The 24902-nt window shown below is 46.0% G+C and overlaps 1 protein-coding gene across 3 annotated transcripts in view; it reads left to right on the top strand.

The window, feature by feature from the left end:
- The window catches only part of PRAG1 (PEAK1 related, kinase-activating pseudokinase 1), a 47255-nt gene extending 22568 nt beyond the window's left edge, over positions 1-24687 (top strand). For all 3 annotated transcript variants that reach the window (XM_027529814.1, XM_027529812.1, XM_027529813.1), the window contains exons 4-6: positions 4166-4323; positions 16939-17678; positions 23165-24687. In XM_027529814.1, coding sequence (XP_027385615.1) covers positions 4166-4323; positions 16939-17678; positions 23165-24328 — 2062 coding nt within the window. In that variant the 3' untranslated portion in view covers positions 24329-24687. The remainder of the gene's footprint in view (positions 1-4165; positions 4324-16938; positions 17679-23164) is intronic.
- Positions 24688-24902: the final 215 nt, after the last annotated feature.

Here is a 24902-nt window from a genome sequence, read left to right as displayed (position 1 = left end):
TCAGAGTTCATCGCATAGATGGTTTGCACCAGTTTTATGAAAGACAAGTCAAACTATCATTAATGAAGGAAAAGAGCCTTTAAAGAGAATAAGTATAGTCTGGCTGAATATTGCTGAGTGCCCTCGGATTCTCATCCAGCCTTGCATCTGATGGAACAATCTATTAGGGCCCAGAAAAGTTACCTTTGGAATCTTAAGCCTTTTGCAAGGATTCTTGAGAAATCTATTGCACACACAGACTGGAGACACAAAAACGATGGATTGTCTGTCCCTGCTTTGATGGCCAGCTTCCCCCTTTGCATTTTCAAGCCTGGTGTGGTTGTGTTTCTTCAATAATTGAAGTGGCCGTTCTCTAAGACAACAGATCATACAGGTTTCCAAGGTGGATGATATTTGATGCAGTTCATATGAAAGATTTTTTAAAAAGGCTACCCCTTTCCTCCTTATTTGCATCTAAGCATCTCAACTGCCTGTGGGGTTTTAGTCACTTGTCGGGAACCTGGACTTCTTGAGGGTTTTTTGGTAGAGAAACAGTAGTAAAATCCCCAGAAGCCTTGAAAATTGCACTTGTGGCTTGGATACTAAGATTTACCAAAGTCTACATTTGGAGGCTTCCCACTTCCCTACACACACACACACACACACACACACAGAATTTATCCTACAGCCACTAGAATAGTCTGATTTTGTCTGCGTTCACTTGGTGGGGCTTTAAAACTGTGACTTCTCATATTAAGTAGATGTAGAAAAATTAACCCTCACAGTCTCAGATGAGTTGTTAGGACTGAAAAATAACTTTCATCCATGAGGCTTTTCTGTGGTGAAATCAACCCTCATAGAGCCTGTCTGTCCCACAAGGACTGATTGAAATCTCACTGGGTCATCTGTGTTCCTCGCCCTTCAGAGGCTCAGCAGCAGGTCAATAGAAGTGGCCATCCCTGGGCTTAGTCAGACCCTAGTGATTTCTTTCTTTCTAAGAATGTTCATTTCCAAGTTTTTCAAGCATGCAGTGAAGTTCAAAGAATGATTAAACTCACTTTCATGTGTCCAGGGGCTTCCATTGTGACTCAGCTGGTAAAGAATCCACGTCCAATGAGGGAGACCTGAGTTCGATCCCTGGCTTGGGAAGATCCCCTGCAAGAAGGGAAAGGCTTCCCACTCCAGTATTTTGGCCTGCAGAATTCCATGGACTGTATAGTTCATGGGGTTGCAGAGTCGGACACAACTGAGTAACTCACACACGCACGTGTCCAAGGTTTTTCAAATAGTTACCATTTTGTTCTCTGGGGTTTTTTTTTAAAGGAAATATTACAGATACAGTGGAATATCCTTCCCTATACAATTTCCATTTCAATTTCCCCTTGCTACCCAGAGTCATCACTGTCTTGAAGCTGAGTGTCATTTCCATTTTACCATGTAAATGTGGTAAAATGTGTAAAAAATACATAGAATCATAATGTGTTTTAAAATTGTATATAAATGGTGTCACATTTTAGCCTTTTGCAAGCTACTTATAATAGTCAGTGTTTTAAGAATTCTTTTCATACTAATACATTTAAATCAAGTTTATTTATTTTTTGAATGCTATATGGTACTCTGATACAAGACTATACCACAGTGTATCCATTCCTTTACTGATGGCCATTGGACTGGCTATGATTTTGTTTCTGCTGTTAGTAACACTGTGAACAGTCTTCCCCATGTATGAGTTTTTCTAAATCTGCCTTCCACAGTGCAGTAGCCACTAGCTAAAATGTGGGAGCCTAAATTGCAATGTGCTATAAATATAAAATACAAACCAGATTTTGAAGACTTAGAATAAAAAAACGATAAAATATCTCATTAATTTTATATTTGTTACATAGTGAAATGACAATATTTTATGTATTTTGTGAAGTAAAATACATTGTTAAAATTAATTTTACCTTTAATTTGGCTACTAATTTTTTTTAAATTTTATATATATGTACATAACTTGCATTATGGTTCTATTGAACAAGACTCTTCTAGATCGGGAATCATCATCAACCACCCACAGGTCCGCCATCTATGTTGTGAATAAAGTTTTACTAGAAAACATGCCCATTTGTTTATGTAATGTCAGTGGCTCCTTCCCTGCTACAAAAGCAGAGCTGATACTTGCAACAGAGACTGTGTGATCCGTGAGGCTCAAATATTTACCATCGGGCCTTTAAGGAAAGGTTTGTCTATCCCTATTTTAGAGCGATGACTTTTAACCTTTTTAAAACTAAGTTTCTAAAATATATTTTAAGAATTATATTTAATACTGTGATCCAATACACACACACACACACACACACACACCTGAAACAAAAGTTTCACAAATACTTACTCTTTTCATTTTCTTTTTTTTTTTTTTTTTCCTGGTCTATTCCGTTAAACTGCCTTGACTCACAAAATTGAGCTGGCCATTCATTCATTACCAGTCATTTAATATCTTTGTTCCCTTTGCATCTGACAACTGAACATTTTTCTTTCTTTTAATGCTTCACTTTATACTAAATAATCATGTGTATGTTCTCACATATACCACATTTACTTTTTGTTTTGTTTTCTCTATTTATATACATTTCTTCTGGTGTTTTTCTGCATCAGCTCAGCAGCTGTGGTGCTGAAATTTCTCCCATGACAATTTTCTGAGCCTGTAGACCAGGAAACTGCAGGGCCACTCTGATGTGGTTGGATTGCCAGAGAGACCTAGCTTTTTTTTTCCCTGGATGAGGACTTGTCGTTATTCACAACTTCATATCTTGGCCTCATCTGCAAAACCGTTGTTGTTGGATCTGATGAGGATGGATAAAAATATTTTATGAAACTTTCTCTGACGATATTTTGCCAGAGGATAAAATAAAGACAATCTACTACCATAGCACTTTCTAAGATTTGATATCCCCAAGGCCCCTAGAGTGACTTTGGGATGTAAAGAATATTATTACTTGTAACATTGCCATCACTGTCATATTTAGTTGTAGATTTAAAACTTAAAAGTGCAGTCCTAGAGGTGGGAGGTGGGGAGAGAAACATATTTCTGGAGAACATGTTTCATGGGAACAAACTTTCTCTAAACTTTTCTGTTAATGAACAAGAGTTTCCACTGCCTGTAAGGACCATACAGGGCTGGGCGATGCTGAACACAAAGAACAATCAATACATTCTTGGCTGTAAGGTCATATGCATTAAATAAGGCAGTTCTGATACCAAATCGATACTGTTTTGTGTATTTCCTACAGCAGATATTGAGATATAGATCCACCATGGTGGGAGAGAGTGTCATCAGGAGATATCAGCCCAGACAAATCTAGGTTACCACCAACAGGGAAAGGGCTGGATTGATTGTGGTCTTTCCCACTGTGTGGGGAAAATGTCAGGTCAGAGTGAATATTCATGTAGTCCTCGGAAAGAGGGAAATCAATCAGCTAAACCTTCTACTTAATAAGGGAACCGTTTTCTCCAAGGCGAGGTTCTTTTCTTGAACTTGATATTCCTGTCCCCAATGCGTCAGTCATTCTATCTTAGAGACACAATCAAAGATTTCATAGAAAGCCTAAGGGCAGATTCATTCCATAGTTTTGGTATAAGGTTTAATATGGTTCTATCTAAGCATTGCACTACAAGTCTAGTTAAAATTGAAATAATGTTTCCTTTAACTCCATGGAACAAGCTAGACCCTTTGAAGCTGTATCAAGAGAGTACCAGGCGCAGGAGAAATCTTTTGTTTTGGGTCCACAGTTCACTTGTCCTGTGATCTTGCAAAACCTCCCCAATCTCTATATATCTCTGTACGTTGGCTTGTATGATAATGTTCAATTTTTCTTTGTAGAGATGACACGTGGTATAGTAGCTGACATACATGTTTTGGCAGAGAGGGCCAGAGTATAAAGGCAGTTCCTCCCAAATCATGGTTTGGGGGCTTTGCCAAATTTAATAGACTCACTTGTCTTTAATCACACTCAAGAAATCACCTGCCATTCATGTGTATAAGGTTTCAGAAGAGCCCCTGTTCTGTCTTCCCCCAAATCATTTTTTCAGAACTTGCCAGCACTGGTCAGGCTTCAAGAGCATAGTAGGTTCATACTCCATTGGCTGGTTTTTTTGAACAGAGACAACATTAATTACTTTTATCGTTTGTTTCTACATTTTCCAGGCACCTTTTAAAAATGAACAAGAGCAGCTCTGATTTGGAGAAGGTGAGCCAGGGCTCTGCCGAGAGCCTCAGCCCGTCCTTCAGGGGCGTCCACGTCAGCTTCACCACGGGCTCCACGGACAGCCTGGCCTCCGACTCCAGGACCTGCAGCGATGGAGGTAACACACTTGACCCTGATGGAGAGACATAGGTTCTCCTGAGCCTGGAGGGCCAGGCCTGGGTTAATTGCCAAGATTTGGAAGCTTTGAGCTAGACCTACTGTCTCAGTCCCACTTTCCCCACAAAATAGACTCTACCGAGGAGTTGTTTTGTTTTGTTTTTCTATAAGAGTTCTCTTTATTTTTATTTATTTATTTGTTTGGCTGCACTGCACAGCATATGCTATGCTGTGCTTAGTCACTCAGTCATGTCCAACTCTTTGCAACCCCATGGACTGTAGTCAACTAGGCTCCTCTGTCCATGGGGATTCTCCAGGCAAGAATACTGCAGTGGGTTGCCATGCCCTCCAGGGGATTTTCCCGACCCAGGGATCAAACCTATGTCTCCCACGTTGCAGGTGGATTCTTTACTGTCTGAGCCATCAGGGAAGTCCAAGAATACTGGAGTGGGTAGCCTGATCCAGGAATTGAACTGGGGCCTCCTGCATTGCAGGTGGATTCTTTACCAGCTGAGCTACCAGGGAAGCCCACTGCATGGCACGTGGGATCTTAATTCCTTAACCAGAAATGGAACCCCCACCCCCACATTGGAAGGTGGCGTCTTAACCACTGGCCCACCAGAGAAATTCTTATTCCCTGTTGAATTTATGGCAAGGTATGGCCTTCACCCCATATCTCCCTCTCCAATCACACATAGTACTTCCACACAGCAATACGGTGGGAGGTCAGAAGCATATCGAAAGACTCCTGACTCCTGGGTACTGAGTCATTATATATACAGGTCTGCGCTTGATTTCTGTCCTCAGGATTGGTTCACAATGGCAATCCCAAGTTCCCTCTCCCTCCACCCTCTGTCTCTCCTCTTCTTTCACAGAGGTGCATACACACATATGCACACACTTCAATACACGGCAGGTGTTTGTATCAGTGTTTGTTGAATTAAAGCATGGAGGCTTCATTAGACCACCACCAATCCCAGAGCTTCTGGATAAAGCTCTGACGCTTCATATGTGGGTATGTCCTGATTGGGCTTCCCAGGTGGCACTAGTGGTAAAGAACCCACCTGCCAATGCAAGAGAAGCAAGAGATGTGGGTTCAATCCCTAGGTTGGGAAGATCCCTTGGAGGAGGGCACAGCAACCCACTCCAGTGTTCTTGCCTAGAGAATCTCATGGACAGAGGAGCCTGCCGGGCTGCAGTCCATAGGGTTGCGAAGAGTCGGAAGCAATTTATCACACGTATACACATGTCCTGATTGGGTATACAGTTGCCTCCCCACCCCCCTACCCCCCCGCCCCCATATCTGCAGGCTCTGAATTCACAGATTCGAACAGGTTCCCAAGGTTAAATCTTTGGTTAAATTGATGGATGCCGAACCTGCAGATACAGCAGGCTGACGGTACTCTGCTGCTGTTTTGTATAAGACACTTGAACATCTATGGATTTTGGTATCCCAGGGGATTCCTGGAACCAATTCCCCCAGGGAAAACGAGGGATGACTGTATTCCTAAAAAAAACTGTTGCTTTCCTGTAGTTTTGATGGGTAGTATTAGAACCTTCAGCCTTTAACATTTGTGTGAGTGTGTGTGTGTGTTGACTCCTGTATTTCTCATCGACTTGCCCGAGCACGATAGGTTTGAACGTGTGCTATCATGACCCTCTCAGTCCTAAGGAAATATTTCTTCTCCGTAGGCATTTTTTGAGAAGAAAGTTCCAGTGTGAATTTATTGTCACCAACATTTTTCTATCTAAAAGATTAGTGCCACTCAGACAGAAGCATAGAAGTCAGTCTGTGGTGTGTTCTGATGGGAAACTTCTGATAGCTCTGACTTAAAAACAGGAAATATCTTAGCCTTGATTTGGGTAGGATGTGGCAAAAGAACATTTTCTTTCTCTGCAGGTTATCCTGGGTGTCTGTCTTTTTCCTTTCCCCCTTCAATTGTGCAGAAATTTCTACAAAGCACATTATTTTGTGGAGGGCTGGGCTGGGCACGTGAACCATTAGACCCTGTGCTGGTCCTCAGGGACCTGCTCTCTTGGGATTGTAAGTGATTCCGTGGGAGGGTCTTCCATCTGCCACCCACCGGCTCGTGTTGGTGAGAACTGGACTAAACTGCTCCAGCACTTTTGTTTTCAGAACCAGCAAATCATGACGTTTGCTCTTGGGCTCTTACCGTCTAGCCAGGAAGGTAAGATTAAAATTCCTGACCCGTGGGTGGATGGAGTAAGCAAGCAAATTGGGCTGCTCAGAGCAAGAGTGCTTATGAAAGCGTCCAGAGAGAGAGGAATCAGTGAGGGCTGGTGGAGGGTTCAGAGAAGGCTTCCTGAGGAGATGGGACTTCAGCTCTTGTGTCAAGAGTGGTTAAACTTGAGGAGGTAATGGGAGGAAGAGGGGGTTTTGCAGGTTAGGGAATCAATTCAGGAGAAAAAAAGGCACAAGGTTAGCGATGCACAGGGCAAAAGGGTGAGACCAGCCTGACACACTTCAGTGGAAGCGAATGAGGGGCACTAGTCTACGAGGTGGTGGGAGGCCGGGGGCTGGCTGGTGCAGAGCTCTCCAAACCAGTCTTTGGAGTTTGGAAATAGGGAGCCACTTGAGGGTTTATGAGTATGTTGCTGCTAAGTCACTTCAGTCATGTCTGACTCTGTGTGACCCCATAGACGCCAGCCCACCAGGGTCCCCCATCCCTGGGATTCTCCAGGCAAGAACACTGGAGTGGGTTGCCATTTCCTTCTCCAATGCATGAAAGTGAAAAGTGAGAGGGAAGTCGCTCAGTATGTTGGTGATACCTAACTCAGACTTTTAGAATTAAGATGAACACTTGTCCATCTGACACGGAGATGACATTGTAAACCAGCTATGCTTTGATTTTTTTAAAAAGGATACATTTTCCTGGTTATCCTTTCACTGTGAGCTAGTCAATGGAAATGTCCCTCAAAATCTAGATTCCTGGAATAACAAAAAGGTATATATTGCATTGGCCAAAAAGTTCGTTCAAGTTTTTCTGTAACACGTTATGGAAAAACCTAAATAAACTTTTTGGCCAACCCAATAGCTTCTTAACCAGACTTTGGCTCGTCAGAGCAAACCAGTTTCTATCTGCTGCTCCTACGTATGGCTCTGTACCCAGAACCCTGCTTTGAAACTGGCAAGAGACCACAGGAATTCTCTCTCTTTTCTCCTTTTTAATGTCTTTTAAACATTAATCTGGAGACTATCCAGAACCGCCAGTCATGAAATGTAAGAAACCCTTCATTTAGCCACTCATCATTAGCCAAGGCAGCTGGCTTCAATCTGTTGTTGAACGGTGAGCTTTTCGTCCCATGGATCCTTACTCACTTTTACCTTGGAGCAGAAATACTTACCCATCGTGCCTTTTTTTACTATTTGGCATCTAGTGTTGAAGCTGAAACAGGGAACCAAGACAGGAGAGGTAGAATTAATTCAAGAATGTAGCATCGACTTCTTTAATATTATATATAAAATCAAAAGAGACCATTCGATTATTGATTTTTGTCAGTAAGAATTCACTCATGAAAATGACGCATTTTGTGGATTCTGAGTCTATGGTATGAGCAAGCCTGAGTGAGTTGAGGACAAAGTCATTCCAGGGCATGTAGCATAGTAGCAGTTTTTAGAAACCTCCTGGAAACTCACCTGGGTTCATGGTGAAAGTTAGTTTTCTTAGATCCAGGTTTTGTGCCCCACCCACTGCAAAAGTTTTTAATTTTATAAGAAAAATAAACATAATTGCAAGCGGTAACTTTGTTGCATTTTTAAAAAGCGAGTTTGTCTAAACTTGACAAAATATTTTGTATCAATGTTAATTCAGCTCTTTGTGCTTATGTCGCATTTCTTACTCCTCTGAGCACATCTGTTATCCCATTTGTCCATGTGGGCAGTTTCATTGAACAGTGGGTCAACTCGGTGAAAGGAAAAATCCATCTAAGCAGTTGTCAGGTTTATGCTTGGTTAGGGAGGGACAAACTGCATGTGTAAGGACAGATCTATGAACGCTGCCAAGGGGAAGGTCATCTGGAGTGAATGGATGGATGGGGGTGGGAGGAATGGTCATCAGGAGACTCGTGTGCTTTTAAATGGTTACTTTTAAATATTGCAAACCTCATAATTGCATTAAGATCATTTTCCCTTTTGATGTAGGATAACATTTCAATTAAGAGTTCCACAGTTAAACAAACATCATGGATGCCAGGCTCCCATCTCCCATTGAACTGAAAATGTGGTCACAAGGGATAGACGAGAGGCCTAAGTAACCAGATAGTAGTGACTATAAACTCCCGTGAAGAAATATACCCAGGCAGTGTTTCTGTTCTGATTTTTGTCGCTGGCAAACCAGAGGCACAGAAAGTTCATTAACTATCTTGACAGTAGTGGGCTTGTATTTCTCAATAATAATGCCAAGAGGATTTTAAAAATATAGACATTAACGGAGTCACGATGTGCTTGGTTGCTCAGTTGTGTCAGACTCTGTGACCCCACGGACTGTAGACTGCCCAGCTCCTCTGTCCATGGGATTTCCCAGGCAAGAATACTGGAGGGAGTTGCCATTTCCTTCCCCAGGAGATCTTCCTGACCCAGGGATCTAACCTGGGTCTCCTGCATCTCATGCATTGGCAGGCAGATTCGTTACCACTGAGCCACCTGGGAAATCCCACACAACTATGGATTGAGTACAATTTTAGATGTTGAAGACACAGCAGGGACAGAAGTGCCACGTCCCTTCTTCTATAGAGCTCACATTCTGGTGAGGAGACACGGACAGTGAGGAAGCTTTAACTCAGGTAGCCAGTGTGTCAGATGGCGATAAGTGCTACAGGGAAAAGTCAACCAGGAAGGGGGTGGGACACACCTGTCAAGGGGAGACAGTAAGTCCACAAAGAGCAGACATCAGCCTGGCCCTCACTGAGCCCTTGCTCACCCACTCAGGCTAATACCTGAGCCTCTGTAAGAAGAAACAGTATTTTCAAAAAGGTGGTTCTGGGAGTTCCCTAGTGGTGTAGTAGTTAGGATTCTGGGCTTTGCTGTGGCCTGGGTTTAATCCCTGTTTCAGGGAACTGAGATCCTGCAAGCTACATGAAGCAAGCAAAAAAAAAAAAAAAATGGTGGTCCTGAAAAAGATATCTAAAACTTCTGAGCCAAAAATAGTGTGTTTTCTGTTAATTAAGCAGGCTTGTTAGAATGCTTGATCCTAAATGGATGGGTTCAGTCTAATATATTCCATCGGTGTTTTGCTCTAACACTATATCTCTCCTCCCAGCCCTCCATGGAGATACACTGAGTCACGGGTTCTGTTCTGAAAGATCTATTACTAAAGATTGGAGAACTTATCCTAAAGAAAAGATAACCCATTTTTAAGTGTAAGTGTGGCCTGAGCCCTCACAATATCACCACACTTAAAGCTTCATCTTAGGTTAAGCTATTCTCTTTAAACTAAATTTAAAAACATGTTATTATTTCAGTAAAGTCCATACATGTCTATGATACAAATCTAAACAGTGGAGAAAGATATAAAATGAAAAGCCAGTCTTCAGACACTCCCATCCCAGCTCCCACCTGCACTTGGAACATTTTTTCTATATCATCCCACAAATTCATATCCATATTCCAAATATCATAAGCTTCAGTTCTACACATTTTTGTACTTACTGTATCTTGAAGTCCTTCAAGTCAAAACCTCTAGGTCAACCTCATTTGCTTTTCATGGTACATATTTTTTCATTGTCTGAATGAGTTAAACCCTCCTCTTGTCAATGCATATGTAGGTTCCTTTCATTACAAGTCTACAGTAGCATCCTGGGACATACACTGAGATAATTTGGTGAGCATATCTGTAAGATAACTTCTTAGAAGTGGAATTGATATGTCAAAACACATATGCATTTTAAAATAGATGTTACCAAATTAACCTCTAAAAATGTCAATTTATGCTTCCATCAGCGGCATGCAAAAGTACCGTGAACATTTAATTTTACTGTTAATTTGGAAGCAAACCCTTAATGATTGTGTTATAATGGGAAAAATCATGATTCTGGAAGCACACACGGGCTGTAGACATGAAATAGTTTCCATGAGCCTGTTTTCCAGACAGACAGTGCTTCCCCATTTTGCGTGTCAGTGGCCTACTGACAGTTGATAACTGTTGATCACAGTGATCACAGTTGATCACTGTTTCTTGGGGTGCTTAAGCAGTCCAGAGAGACATCTCACAAATGCCGCATTTTCCATACAATTGTAAAATGCTAATAATGTGTTTCCATTTTCAGACCACATTTGCCTTCTTGAAAAAGTAAGCATTCCTCTTGAAGGAATGCCATATGCCTTCCTTTAACAACAACAACAACAACAAAAATAGAGCTTAGTCTGTTTTGATTGTGGAACCAAACAAGAGCTTGTACAGTTTTCCTTTGGAGGAAAAAATTACCCTCTGTGAGTCTAAAACATACCCTCCACCCTCACCCTTAACATCTTCTGGGGGTGGGGGGAAGGGGTTTTGGCCAAAATCTGCAAGACTACCACTTCCTGTGTGATGCTGGCCTCCACCGATGGCTTCAGTTTTCTCACCTTGAACATGTAGGGATTGAAGCAGGCCATGGTGCGGACGAGGTTTCTCCATCTACTTTGTTCCCTCTGCCTTGCCTGTAGTAGGTGCTCAGGAAATACTGAGTGAATGAATGGATTAATATATACAGTCATTTCCAGCCAACCAGTCATTTCCTCTTAGCCTCATTTTAGAAAAAGATCCACAAAATGCTCAGTGTTTCGAACAAAAGAAAATTCCATTTACTTTCCTTTACAAGGTGGAGAACAGTCAGATGCCAAAGCTAAGGTTTGGAGCTGGGCTGGGGGGCTCTTAGCTGGGACCCTGCCCTTCGTCCCCACGTTTGCTCTGGCCTCCCTGCTGTCAAGGTCTGCGCCATTCAGCCCTTTACATCTGCCGTCAGAGGGCAGAGCCAGGCGCCGAGGGAGCCACACGGGCTTATTTATACGTTTCAAAACTGGACTGACCACTTCCTCCTGAAGCCCAGCTCTCATTTTGGCTGTAGAGAACAATGAAAGTACCTATTAAAACCCAGCCAGAAGAGAGGACTCTATAATAAGAAAACCTCACAGTGCTGGGGTTGAACTTTTGGCCTGCGTTTCTGCATAGGAGTTAAGCTCTTTTTCCGGACGGTTGAAATCCTGGTTGCTCTTCTCTGCTTTCTCAATAGGATGGCACCAAATGAGTTCACCTTCCCGTCGGTTGTTCTAAGATCCCACCCCGCGCAGCCTGTGATAGTTAGTTTCCTCCGGGGAAACACTTTTCTCTGAAGCACAGGCACTAAAGAATTGCGGATCTGTCCTGCTCTATGTCTAGCTACTGGCTTGATATGCAGAATTGAAAATTGAAAGGAAAAACTTAGGAAATGGGGATTATAGCTCTCTGGCCCTATTAGTACACAAAGTCATTTTTTAAAAAACTACCAATGATGTAACTGTGATGTAGGCAGACTTCCCAGGAAAGTATTTTCCATTCTTACCCTTTTTATACCCTTAATTGTAAGCCAGAATTTGGAAACAGAATGACCTAACACCGGCCTAAAACCCCAGGATATATTTGACTCTGTCTCGTGCACCCTTGGATCCAAGTCCTGAGAACATGGGCTGTTGGCCAAAGTGTTTCATGATTTTTTCAGGCACATTTTTCTAAACCAGTGGCTTGCCTGGGAGTTTGGAGACTATTTTAGGTGTCAAGGCATGTTTGTCCCCTCTTCTTTCTGGCTCTTCTAAATGCAGAGGGTGGCAGCTGCTGCACATAGCAAGAGTCTAGCCTCTGCAAGGTCACAGCCATGTTTCTGAGGAGGTGCCCCACGGAAGAGTCAAGAGCATGACAGAGCCAGAGTGGGCTTTCGGGGGCTCCCTGTGATTCCATAGAAGACGGCTACTGCCTATCTTGAGGTGGAGAAATCACAGTTTCATTGAGAAGCGTCACACATGGACATCTCTTTCTGAGAAGCCCTAAGAATATTAACAGCTGAGATGTTATTTATTCAGTCCCATGGTACCTGGGAGCCATCAGAGAGAATTACGGTCTTCTCATCAGTCATGGATCCATGTCTGAAGCGTGGGTTAAGAATGCCTCAGGACAGAAGGTGGGGTGCCTGTTACCAAACTACCAAATGTGTATGTAAAGGGCTTCCCAGGTGGAGGTGGTGATAAAGAACCCACCTGCCAATGCAGGAGATGTAGAGACACAGGTTTGATCCCTGGGTTGGGAAGATCCCCAGGAGGAGGGCATGGCATCCCACTCCAATATATTTTCCTGGAGAATCCCGTGGATGGAGGAGCCTGGCAGGCTACAGACCATAGGGTCACAAAGAGTCAGACACGCCTGAAGGGAGTTAGCATGCACACACACACACACACACACACACACACACACACATATATGTAATGCCCAGTTATACAGGGAAAGGGCACATTTCCAGTGAGCCTCACTTCACTGGATGAGGTCTGTGTCATGTAGTCCTATCCATCCGCTGGGCAAGCGCCTGGCTGGGAGCCTCCCTGCGCAGTGCCATCATCTGACTGCTCGGTGCTTTAGGCGGTGCTTGTTGGGTGACAAACACTTAACATCTAAGAAATAAAGAAAAAGGAACCAGCCTACACACTAATCCTTGAAGCCACGCCTCCTTCTAATATCCAGTACTCCTGGCTAGACTTAGTTCAGAGGTTGCAGGATATAGATCTCATCAAAGCCACTGACTCACAGTTCCCACAAGAAAGCAAGGGAACACCTACAGAGCAAAGGAGAAAAAAATCACTTCCTTCCAACTGTTATTTTTTGTGCTAAAGCACAACCTCTTGGTTTTCTTTGGTAATCCAGGGTAAGAAGTGTCGCTGATTTTATATATATATATATATATATATATATATATTTTTTTTTTTTTTTTTTTAAGATTCCTGCTATTCTTAAAGACTGAAAAGTTTTCCAGCCACAGCATATGAGAGCTAGAGCTAGAGGAACAGAGGAAGCCAGATAACCATCAGTATAGAGGTATTTTCTTTCAGGGGCAGCTTTGAGTCAGAATACACATGAGGAGCTGTTGAAAATGGAAAGAGTGGCTGAAATTGTAGACTATTAGTTTTGGAAGGGGCCTTTGTGGGGATGCAGTCTGGTCAGTTTTAAATGAGGAAACTCAGCTGAGTAAGATTGACAGCTGACATCTCTCTGTGCACCCTCAGGTCAGGGTAGAGGCAGAAAGGGATGTGGTGAGAGCCCTACAAGGAAGGCAAGACAAGCACACCAAATAAGGGGGTGGGTATAAGCATGAAGCTAAAAGAGGGGACTAGTCCACAAGCTGGTTTGTCACCGACCTCCCCGGCCAGTTGAACTGGGGAGCAGGAGTCATAGGCAGGGTGTCCCTGTTACTGGCTGTTGTTGTCCAGTCGCTTGACCCCATGGACTGACTGCAGCACGCCAGGCTTCCCTGTCCTTCACCATCTCCCAGAGTTTGCTCAAACTCATGTCCACTGAGTCGGTGATGCCATCCAACCATCTCATCCTCTGTCATCCCTTTCTTCTCCTGCCCTCAATCTTTCCCAGCACTGGGGTCTTTTCTAATGAGTTGGCTCTTCGCATCAGGTGGCCAAAGTATTAGAGTTTCATCCTCAGCATCCGTCCTTCCAGTGAACATCAGGGCTGATTGACTGGAATTCTGATCACACTCCACTCCTCCCCCACCCTTATCTTCTGAGTGTTGATAATACTCTCTGCCTGAACCTGGTTCCCAGCTCCTGGGTGCAATGAGCTGCGTGTACGAATTCTGTCCTTCTGGGGGCTTCACACTGGGCTTGCTCTGCTGTTGCTCACTGATGCTGGTCAGTGAGGCGGGGCACGGATATCAACACCTGAGGACGTGGTCGTCCACCTTGCTGTCTCTTGCCTATGGAGAAGCATCTTAAGTAAGGAAACCACCCCCCACCCCGCGCCCTGCCCCATGTGGGATATGAGAGGCTTGGTGCCGGCCACTTCTGTCCCACTTCGGCTGGAGAAAGCAGAGAGACTCAGGCATGAACAGCTATCACATATGCGCAAGCAGCCCTACAAAGGCCTTGAGTGAAGTGACGCAGAACTAACAGTGGCCTTCCTGTGGGGCCTCTCTCCACGTGTCTCAGGCCTCTGGGTTTGTTGTGCATCCTCCATGCTAGTCGTCCTGCTGAGAGGAGAGGGGCTCAGAGAGGTACTGCGTGCCCTGCCCTTAGGAGGGGACATGCACAACTTTTCTGGCACCAGGGACTGGTTTCCTGCAGGACAGTTTTTCCACAGACTGTGGATGGTGGGGGGTGAGATGGTTTGGGGATGATTCAAGCAAATTACAGTTATTGTGCACTTTATTATTATTACATCAGCTTCACCTCAGGTCATCAGCCATTAGATCCTGGAGGTTGGGGGCCTGCTGAAAATGATGGGTGCACATCATAACTGTCCCTTTCCCTAAATCTGAGACCCCTGTTTCTTTCACATTTTAACCTTCAGGAAAATAGCATGCATTTTACCACATATGGATAAAGTTAATGGGTTTCTTTTAATCCCTCTAAAAGCTTTTATTAAAATAGTGGGTACGTCTTTGAATCAGTTCTTAGAATGAAATAAATGAGTATTATTTCAGTTGGCACTTCCTTGTCTCCAATGTCAGTACCTTTTCTTAAATGTTTTTTTACTTGAACTCTTGTTTCATTGTGAGTTCTCCATTTCATGCAGTGATACAAAGATGAAGTGCAGTCTTCGCTCTATCTAGCCTGGCCATCCATCTCACCTTCTGTGATGTTTCTGGATGTACTTGTGCTCTGTGGAGACCTGGGGCAGTGACAGAACTTTCCCAGAATCATATCAGTATCCATGTGCACCACTCTGGGAACTCAGGGGTCTAGGAACCACTCACTTTTCTGCTGCTTCTTTTATAAAATCACCTTCCTTTGCCCTCTGGGCTTCCCTGGTGGCTCAGAGGTTAAAAAAAAAAAAATCTGCCCACAATGGAGGAGACTCGTGTTCAATCCCTGGGTTGGGAAGATCCCCAGAGAAGAAAATGGCAACCCACTCCAGCATTCTTGCGTGGAAAATTCCATGGACAGAGGAGCCTGGTGGGCTACAATCCATGGGGTCGTAAGAGATGCACACAGCTTAATGGCTAAACCACCACCACCATTGTTTGCCTTCTAAAATGTCTGTGGGCCTGCCCTGTCCCCCAGGCCATCAGTTTGTCAAAACTCATAGAATTATACACTAAAAAGGAGGCATTATATTGCAGCTAAACACTACCCTCTATAAACTGACTTTTTGAAAAAATCCAGCCAAGCCACATATGTTCACGTTTGTTGTTGCTGTTCCAACATTGTTTGCCACATATTAGAAGCAACCTAAGTAGCCATCCAGCGGGAGCTGGTTAAATAAATTATGATACTTGCATAAAATGATATAGTATGATCAGATCAGTTGCTCAGTCGTGTCTGACTCTTTGCGACCCCATGAATCGCAGCACACCAGGCCTCCCGGTTCATCACCAACTCCCAGAGTTCACTCAGACTCACGTCCATCAAGTCAGTGATGCCATCCAGCCATCTCATCCTCTGTTGTCCCCTTCTCCTCCTGCCCCCAATCCCTCCCAGCATCAGAGTCTTTTCCAATGAGTCAACTCTTCGCATGAGGTGGCCAAAGTACTGGAGTTTCAGCTTCAGCATCTCTCCTTCCAAAGAAATCCCAGGGCTGATCTCCTTCAGAATGGACTGGTTGGGTCTCCTTGCAGTCCAAGGGACTCTCAAGAGTCTTCTCCAACACCACAGTTCAAAAGCATCAATTCTTCAGCACTCAGCCTTCTTCACAGTCCAACTCTCACATCCATATATGACCACAGGAAAAACCATAGCCTTGACTAGATGGACCTTTGTTGGCAAAGTAATGTCTCTGCTTTTGAATATGCTATCTAGGTTGGTCATAACTTTCCTTCCAAGGAGTAAGCATCTTTTAAGTTCATGGCTGCAGTCATCATCTGTAGTGATTTTGGAGCCCAGAAAAATAAAGTCTGACACTGTTTCCACTGTTTCCCCATCTATTTCCCATGAAGTGATGGGACCGGATGCCATGATCTTCGTTTTCTGAATGTTGAGCTTTAAGCTATGGGGCACCCGTTAAAAAGAATGAAATACACCTGGACATCATCTGATGTGGACTATCTCCAATCCGTAGTGTGGCAAATGAAGAAAAGGAATATTGACATCAGTGGGCACCATTTGCTCTCCTTTGTGTAAACATGTGTATGTTGCGTGTGTGTTTGTTTTGGTTGTTTGGTGGATCTGCAGAAGGATGCGTGAGAAATTGCCAGCAGTGGTGTCCTTTTGATTAGAGGGACTGGATGCTGAGGGACAGGATAGGAGGAAGACTCATTGGCATTGTATACCTTTTTTGCACTTTAATTTGTTCATATGCATATGTTGTCTCTTCAAGAAATAGATAAAAACAATATAAAATAAATTACTTTGATGGGGAAAAAAACCCACAGGACCCTGGAACTGAGCAGCATGGATTTCTAGCCTAGAATTTCTGTTTCTCTCTCTCAGGTCCGTCATCTGAGCCAGCTCACTCGCCCACCAACAGCAGAAAGAAGCTCTTTGCCCCCGTCCCCTTCCCTTCAGGCTCCACCGAGGATGTGTCCCCTGGCGACCCCCTGCAGCCCCCGCCTCTTCCCCAGAAGAAGCTCGTGAGTCGGGCGGCCTCTTCCCCCGATGGCTTCTTCTGGACCCAGGGCTCCCCCAAACCCAGAACAGCAAGTCCCAAGCTGAACCTCAGCCACTCGGAGACTAACGTCTGTGCCCATGAGGACTCCCACTTCAGCTACACCTCAGGCCCTGGCGGCCGCCACCAGCACGTCTTCTCCGCTTCCGAGCCACTGGAGAAAACTTCCAAAGGCAGTGGCCACCGCGGCCCTGTGCTGGGGCTGGGGGGCAGCAAAGGCCTGCAGGGCAAAGGGGTCTCCTCCGCCTCGTCCTCTCAGCTGAGCGTGTCCAGCCAGGCCTCGGCGGGCAGCACTCAGCTGCAGCTCCACAGCCTCCTGAACAGCATCAGCAGCAAAGAGGGCACCTACGCCAAGCTGGGGGGGCTCTACGCCCAGTCCCTGGTCCGCCTCGTGGCCAGGTGCGAGGACCTCTTCATGGGTGGCCAGAAGAAGGAGCTGCACTTCAGCGAGAATAACTGGTCCCTGTTCAAGCTGACCTGTAACAAGCCCTGCTGTGACTCGGGGGATGCCATTTACTATTGCGCCACCTGCTCCGAGGACCCCGGCAGCACCTACGCCGTGAAGGTAGGTCTCACCCCCCGCCCCCCCCCGCCTCCCGCTCCCCTGCCGTGCAGCTGGCAGTCCTGACTGGCAGCCCTGTGGCTTGAAAAGTCCTGTGCCCTCGGCCACCTCCCAGAGGAGGGTCATTTCCTGGAAATATTCAGTGAGTTCACTCTGCCTGGCCCAGGATAGTGTGAGTTGTATGCACGGGTTCAGTGGAGGAAAGAGTGAGCTGAATGTGGTCAGCCTGGTCATCACGGGCAGCCCAGAGCCCGGGATCTGTACCCATCCAATGAAGGGATGTAAATTTGAACTCCTTGAAAGTCAAGGGGGTGGAGGTGCTTTTAGGAAGTTCTTTGCTTCTGCTGACCCAGTGGACCTGAGAAAATGATCTTTGAATCACCGCTCTGCTTCCATCCTGAACATTTTCTTGTGTTCAAGTGCATCAGTTACTGTCCCCTGCCTCCTGGGGCTGGATCTGGGGGCTCCTTCACTGTCAAGAGACAGCTGACCTCTCCATTTTGAGGAGGAACGAGCCTGGTGGGACAGGCTTTTAATCCTTCTTGCCCATGGCGTAGAAAGTGATGTGGCCCAAGGGGGCCACTTGGTGCCAGGTCTGCTGCTGGATCAGAACTTCTGGATCAAGGGGTTTGGTTTTTTAGATTCATGATTGTGATGTGCAGCTTGGATTCTAAGACCTCCTGTAATAATGAAGAGTTAGCCAATTCTGAAGAACAGTGCAGAAAATTCGCATTCCCAGAGAACATTAGAAGGCAGTGTTGTTCATTTCATCTGAAATCTAAACCATAAGGAGGGACTTCCCTGGCAGTCCAGTGGTTAAGGCGTCACCTTCCATTGCAGGGGATGCTGGTTTGATCCCTGGTCAGGCAGCTGAGGTCCCACATGCCTCCCAACCAAAAAACCCCAAACAAACAGAAACAATATTGAAACCAAATCAGTAAAACCTTTAAAAGTGGTCCATATCAAAAAATAATAAGGAAACCAGCAGATAGACCTTGAGCCTGTTAAGGAAGAGAGTCCCAGTGTTCTCTGTGATTCTGCTGGAGCCTTGGCAGATCAGGGAGTATCTCTGTAGTGTGTGAAAAGGAAATTTCTTTTTAAATTTTTTTAACTTTTTTTTATATTGGAGCTCAATATTTTATGAAAAGGAAATTTGAAGAATTTCAAGTATTCAGAGTCTAGGGAACAGCAGCATCAATTTGCAGATGTGCCTGGCCTGATGATGGGGTGGAGGCGGGGTGCAGAGCATCCTCCTGCACGCGCCACCGTTCCACTTCATTAGTGCTGGTTCTGGATGGAATAGTCATCTGAATCCTCTGGGTCCCCAGGAGGGGGAGCAGGCCCCTTCCCGAGCTGCCTGTCTGAGGCCGAGCTCATCCGTGTCTGGGATGCAGGAGCTTCGGTTGCAGGCTCGCACCTGCTCGGGCTCACGTTGGTTCCTCTGTTTGTGGGCTTTGCCTCCTGTGGCAGTGAGAGAATGAAGCCAGCTCGTGTAGCCCTGCTCCACGAATACAGGGTAGGAAAAAAAGCCTTTGTTACGTGTGCTGTCGAAGCTGTTTCATGCCTCAGTCAGCCAGAACTCCAGTAATTAGGGACCCGTGTTAGGTTGGCTGGGTCTTTTTTATTTCGCAGACGTGACTTAGCCCAGATTTTCAACCACGAAGCAGGCCAAGGCACCAAAGTTTAAAGCGAGACTTGGCTCAATGAAACCTTTGAAATTGGAGCTGAACCAGTCTGTGTGAAGGTCTTGAGCCAAAACCTGAGCGCAGACCCCTGAAAATGATCTTGCGGGATGGTGAGGGGAGGTGGGGGTGGAAGAGAAGCCTTTCACCCACCTCCTCTACCTTCACTCCTAATTTGACACTGTAGAATGATCTTGAGGGGCCCTGCCCAGGGCTCCCCCACTGGTTAACATGCACCCCGTCTTTTGTTTGAGGCAGTGAGGTCTTGCCAGAAGACCAGCTCACCGATTTTGAATCCCATCCAGGCCAGTTGTCATTTACTCTGCTCCTTCATTTACATCTCTGTGCAAACTGCCTGCACTCCCGAGGAGAGTTTTTGGTGGGCTCAAGCCTTTGATACCCTGGAGAAAAGGATCCTTGGAAACGCATCCCAGGCCCGGCAGCTGCGCCCTCTGGGTTTGTATAATTACCTGCCAGCCACCTCTGGATTGCCTGGCTCCACCACCAGGTTACCGCCAGACCCACAAGAGCAGTCACCATAGCAACCTTTCCCGGTGGGTGCTCACCTGGGCTAGGCTTTGTGTTGAAAGCTACGTCTGTGTTGTATCTTTGAATGTTCCCAGTGGCCCTGTGAGGAGGGACACTGCCCTTGAGATACAGAGGAGAAACAGACTTTGAGATAAATACAGTCAATTTTCAATATTTGGGGATTTCATATTTGTGAATTTGGTGCTGAAATTTTTTTGTAACCCCAAATAATAAATACTTGGGGTGCTTTAGTGGTCATTGTGCATTGTGCATCTGCTCTGGCCATGTGCAGAGTTGGGGAGATCCGAGGTAGTCAACACGCAAATCCCTAGCTGAGGTGCTACACGGGGACTCTCCACCTTCTTTCTCAGCTCTCATACTGTAAACAAATGCTTCATCTTCACACTTTTTTTTTTAAAGGGTGATTTCACCTTTTAAAACAGCCATGCCAAGCAATGAAGTCCTATCTCATGATCCTAAGGTCAGGAAGACTGTGATGCAGTTTTGAGAGGGTGTTAGATCAGCTTCTTTTCAGGCATGAGCTACACTGCGGTCAGCCATGAGTCACTGTTAGCACAGTTGAGGTACTCAGCAGTATCTATGAATAAGGCGTCTTTAAACGGAAACACACATACAGCAGGGTTATCCATTGGCCAGCTGATGAACATCTTGTGACCGGAGATTTGTAAGAACTTCACGTTGTGTTTCCCCAGGAGCAGTGGTTCAGCATTCATGCGTTCAGTGTTTGTGACTACTTAATAGAACATAACGACCAACCGAAAAGAACAAGAATCAAGGGTAACTGGCCAATGTTTGCAGAGTTCATATTTAAACTAAGGTCCTTTTCACCCTAAAGCTCATACTCTTCACCTCCAGAACACTTCTCAGCTGTATAATCTTGGGCAAATAACTTAACATTTTAAAGTCTCAGCTTCCTGCCCTGTAGTAACATCTATCTCGTGGAGTTGTTCAATGAGATATAAAGAGACACTACAGGAAATATGCTTTATAGGCACCATATGAAAGTCATCGGGGTATGTTGTAGTTGAGAAGCTCTCACTTGTATCCATAGATGGCACTGCAAACAGGCCCATACACAGTGGTTGTTGGGATTTATACACTAGACTGTTTTTTGAGGACCACCCCAGCCGACAATGTTCCAGAAAACTGCCATTTAAAAACCAAATATAGCTGGCTGGGCTCAGATAAGAAAGAACCTACAGCAGTGCCTTTTCGACATGTATCCTGAAACCACTTTTGTTAATGGAAGAGAAAACACTGTCTGGGATAAAATGAGCTTCCCTTTTATTTCTATTCTACTTTTCTAATAAGAGAGATCACTAAATTAATGTGTTCCCTCCCCCCGACCCCCCAACCCTCCAATTATCTTTTAAAAAGTTTTCTTAGTAGCTGAGCTCCTTTATGCCAGGTTTCATGCTGAGGTTTGTGGAGCTGCAATATAAATAAATCTCTTTGAAAAGGTACTTGCAGCAGAACTTCTAAAAACGTCACCTGTAAGCATTGTGGCGCTCCATAAACACCGCCGTGATCATTCAAGTATAGCCACGCAGCAGCCGGAAGGGTTATTTTGAGATTGTTTGCTGGGTGATATTTTGTAGATGGGGCCAGATGCCTTTCTTCTCAGGATTACATACTGATCCTTACCCTTCTACACAGCACGGCTGGGACTGCACCATCCCCTTTGCAGGGGAGTGCCCACAGACCATCTGCAGTCTCTTTCAGTATAATTAATTAGAGGGGATCAGGCCTGATGGGAGGCCATTGTGTGTGACTCAAGACTCCCAGTTATGTGGCCACCAGATGAAGATTCTTGTTGCTCAGGATCCTTAGGTAGCTGACTCTGTCATTAGTACAAAAAGATGTAGAAGAGGCGGGAAAGACACAGAGTAGGAATTCCCCAGAGAACTTGAGATCCTCTGCTTGTTTATTTCCATCTTCAGAGGGTGCCTTTGGGCCCTTGGGCTTCCCTATTCCCTGGAGAGCTTTCTATTTTCTTTCAGTTGCTATGACTCACCCTTGGAAGAGTGGCTTGCACTTAGCAGCTCCACTAAAATCAGCCCCATGGATTGTGCCAGTTGGTAGGCATGGCATATTAACCTGGATCTAGAAACCAGGGCAGCCTAAGAGAATTTGACCAAGTCCTAGAGGTGTGGGGCCTGCATCTCTGCCCCTGAGATTCCCCAAGAAGGGAACATCCGAGCGATCAAACATATCTGCTGTCAGGTAGCTGCCAAGTCAGGTGCGGTGGCTGGGGAGTGAGGCTGATTGCCTGAGGAAGCTCTTATCTGGCTTCCTGAGAATTTGTCCAGTCCACGTTGTGGGCAAAGAGATGTCTTCCTATCAAGGGAACTCATTCTGGCTGGATTGTATGATCATTTTTGGTTTAACTTTTTAAGAAATTGACCGTCTGCATCCAAAGGGGTGGTACCATTTTACATCCCACTAGCTGTATCTGTGGAGAAGGAAATGACAACCCACTCCAGTATTCTTGCCTGGAGAATCCCAGGAATGGCGGAGCCTGGTGGGCTGCCATCTATGGGGTCGTACAGAGTCGGACACTACTGAAGCGACTTAGCAGCAGCTGCATCTGAGACTTCCCATTTCTGCACATCCTCATAGATGCTTGGTATTATCATTTTATTACAGCCATTCTGGTGGATATCACCTGGGCTCTCACTGTGTTTTTGACTTGCCTTTCCCTTATGACTCATGATGTTGAATATCTTTTCATGTGCTTATGGCCACTTACATAGTTCTTGGGTGAAATGCCTGTGAATATCTTTTGCTGACTTTTTGATTGGATAATTTATCTTACAACAGCTTTGCAATAATTCTGGGTACATTCTGGATGGATATGTGTTTTGCAAATATTTCCTCCCATTCTGATACTTGTCTTCCCAATTTTCTTAATACTTTTTGAACTCCACAAGTTTAAGATTTGATAAGGTCAAGTTTGTCTGCCTTTTTCTCTTTTGGACCATGGTTCTGGTGTGGTCACTGAGAAATCTTGGCTTAGCCTAAGGCCTCAAAGATCTGCCCTGTGTGTTCTTCAAAAGTATGTATGTTTTGGCTCTCACACCTAAGCCTCTCCATTGTGACCTAGGTCTCTGTGACCCATTATGAGTTAAATGGTGTGTGCCAGTGGGCAGTAGGGGTGTAAGTTCACCATTTGCGTGCGGATGTCTAAATGTCCCAGCACTGTTTACTGAACAGAACGATGGCTCTGGCTTTTGACCTCACTTCCGCTTTCCCCCACAGATCTGCAAGACCCCCGAGCCCAAAGCAGCCTCCTACTGCAGCCCTTCAGTGCCCGTGCACTTCAATATCCAGCAGGACTGTGGCCACTTTGTCGCCTCCGTGCCCTCCAGCATGCTCACCTCTCCCGACGCACACAAGGACCCTCTGTCTGCCCTGCCCTCACATCCCCCCGCCCAGGAGCAGGACTGCGTGGTGGTCATCACTCGGGAGGTGCCCCACCAAACCGCCTCGGACTTTGTGCGGGACTTGGCCGCCAGCCACCAGTCTGAGCCGGAGGTTTACGAGCGGCGGGTGTGCTTCCTGCTCCTGCAGCTCTGCAACGGGCTGGAGCACCTGAAGGAGCATGGGATCATCCACCGAGACCTGTGCCTGGAGAACCTGCTGCTGGTGCATTGCGCCCCCCAGGCCTCCCCCGAGCCTTCCACCGCTGCCTCCGTCCCTCCCACCACCACATCCCCTGCCCCTGCGGCTACCCCCTCCTCTGGCCCCTCAGCCACCGTCCCTACCAGCGTCAACCCCACCCCTCCAGCCGCCCCCGCCTTTCAAGGAGGGTCCAGTGAGAAACACTTGCCCCGGCTTATCATCAGCAACTTCTTGAAGGCCAAGCAGAAGCCAGGTGGTACCACCAACCTGCAGCAGAAGAAGAGCCAGGCACGCCTGGCCCCCGAGATCGTGTCGGCCTCCCAGTACCGCAAGTTCGACGAATTCCAAACGGGCATCCTCATCTACGAGCTGCTCCACCAGCCCAACCCATTCGAGGTGCGGGCGCAGCTCCGGGAGCAGGACTACCGGCAGGAGGACTTGCCCCCGCTGCCCGCGCTGTCCCTCTACTCGCCGGGTCTGCAGCGGCTCGCCCACCTGCTGCTGGAGGCCGACCCCATCAAGCGCATCCGCATCGGCGAGGCCAAGCGCGTGCTGCAGTGCCTGCTGTGGGGGCCCCGGCGCGAGCTGGTGGAGCCGCCGGGCGCCTCGGAGGAGGTGCTGTGCACCACGCTCCACAACTGGATCGACATGAAGCGAGCCCTGATGATGATGAAGTTCGCCGAGAAGGCGGTGGACCGCCGGCGCGGGGTGGAGCTGGAGGACTGGCTCTGCTGCCAGTATCTGGCGTCGGCCGAGCCCACAGCCCTCTTACAATCACTGAAGCTCCTACAGCTTCTGTGAGGCAGCTCCCAGCCCCTCCTCTGGGCCGGACCCCCATCCTACCCCTTTCCCCGTGCCCTGCCTTGCCTTGGAAACATCCGTGTCTCTTGGGAAATGGTACAAATGACTGTCGTACTTGGATGTAATATATATATATAAGATATAAATATGAAAGATTGTGGATGTCATTGCCCACCGTGGTCTAGCCTCCTTTTCTCCTGTAGTCTTGCAGTTTCCTCTGCAATTACGTACATTTCTAGCTTCTTGCAAGGTCCTGAGGACAGTGGCGCCTGCAGAATGAAGCCTGGACTCTGGTCTCACTACCCCATTAGGCGGTCTCTTTACCTTCTTGTCAAGTGGCTATTTAAAAAAAAAAAAAACAAAAAACAGAACCCTCCATTTTTAATTAAAATTGCTGGTTGAGTCCTGAGCAAAGCTCTTTCATCCCCAAGTGGGTTAATACCTTTGGTGGGTAAAATCATTTTAAGCCCTTGAAACAGTGGCTTCAAGACCACTTGAACTGTCCCTGTTCTTCTACTTCTCGTCAGAAGGAGCATCAGGCCACAAGAGCCCAGGCATGTGGGGACCAGTTCAT

Source organism: Bos indicus x Bos taurus, chromosome 27 (genome assembly GCF_003369695.1).
Source record: "Bos indicus x Bos taurus breed Angus x Brahman F1 hybrid chromosome 27, Bos_hybrid_MaternalHap_v2.0, whole genome shotgun sequence".
NCBI classification, from domain to species: Eukaryota; Metazoa; Chordata; class Mammalia; order Artiodactyla; family Bovidae; genus Bos; species Bos indicus x Bos taurus.
This window is presented reverse-complemented; position numbering and strand designations above follow the sequence as displayed.